The 422-nt window shown below is 70.9% G+C and overlaps 1 protein-coding gene across 1 annotated transcript; it reads left to right on the forward strand.

The window, feature by feature from the left end:
- Positions 1-5: 5 nt before the first annotated feature.
- LOC108525945 (frizzled-8-like) lies at positions 6-419 on the forward strand (the record flags this gene model as incomplete). The annotated part of the gene is made up of 1 exon (XM_017866699.1): positions 6-419. A coding segment is annotated over one exon (414 nt), but the record flags the coding sequence as incomplete, so codon positions are not given.
- Positions 420-422: the final 3 nt, after the last annotated feature.

The following is a 422-nucleotide window of genomic DNA, read 5'->3' on the forward strand; positions in this document are numbered from 1 at the left end:
GGCGGGAAGGCGCGGCCCCTGGCGGCGGCGCGGCTCCCTGCGAGCCCGGGTGCCAGTGCCGCGCGCCTATGGTGAGCGTGTCCAGCGAGCGCCACCCGCTCTACAACCGCGTCAAGACAGGCCAGATCGCCAACTGCGCGCTGCCCTGCCACAACCCCTTCTTCAGCCAGGACGAGCGCGCCTTCACCGTCTTCTGGATCGGCCTGTGGTCGGTGCTCTGCTTCGTGTCCACCTTCGCCACCGTCTCCACCTTCCTCATCGACATGGAGCGCTTCAAGTACCCGGAGCGGCCCATCATCTTTCTCTCGGCCTGCTACCTCTTCGTGTCAGTGGGCTACCTGGTGCGCCTGGTGGCGGGCCACGAGAAGGTGGCGTGCAGCGGCGGCGCGCCGGGCGCGGGCGGTGCGGGCGGCGCGGGCGGC

The sequence above is a fragment of the Rhinopithecus bieti genome, unplaced genomic scaffold, assembly GCF_001698545.2.
Source record: "Rhinopithecus bieti isolate Rb0 unplaced genomic scaffold, ASM169854v2 scaffold_44680, whole genome shotgun sequence".
Classification (NCBI taxonomy): domain Eukaryota; kingdom Metazoa; phylum Chordata; class Mammalia; order Primates; family Cercopithecidae; genus Rhinopithecus; species Rhinopithecus bieti.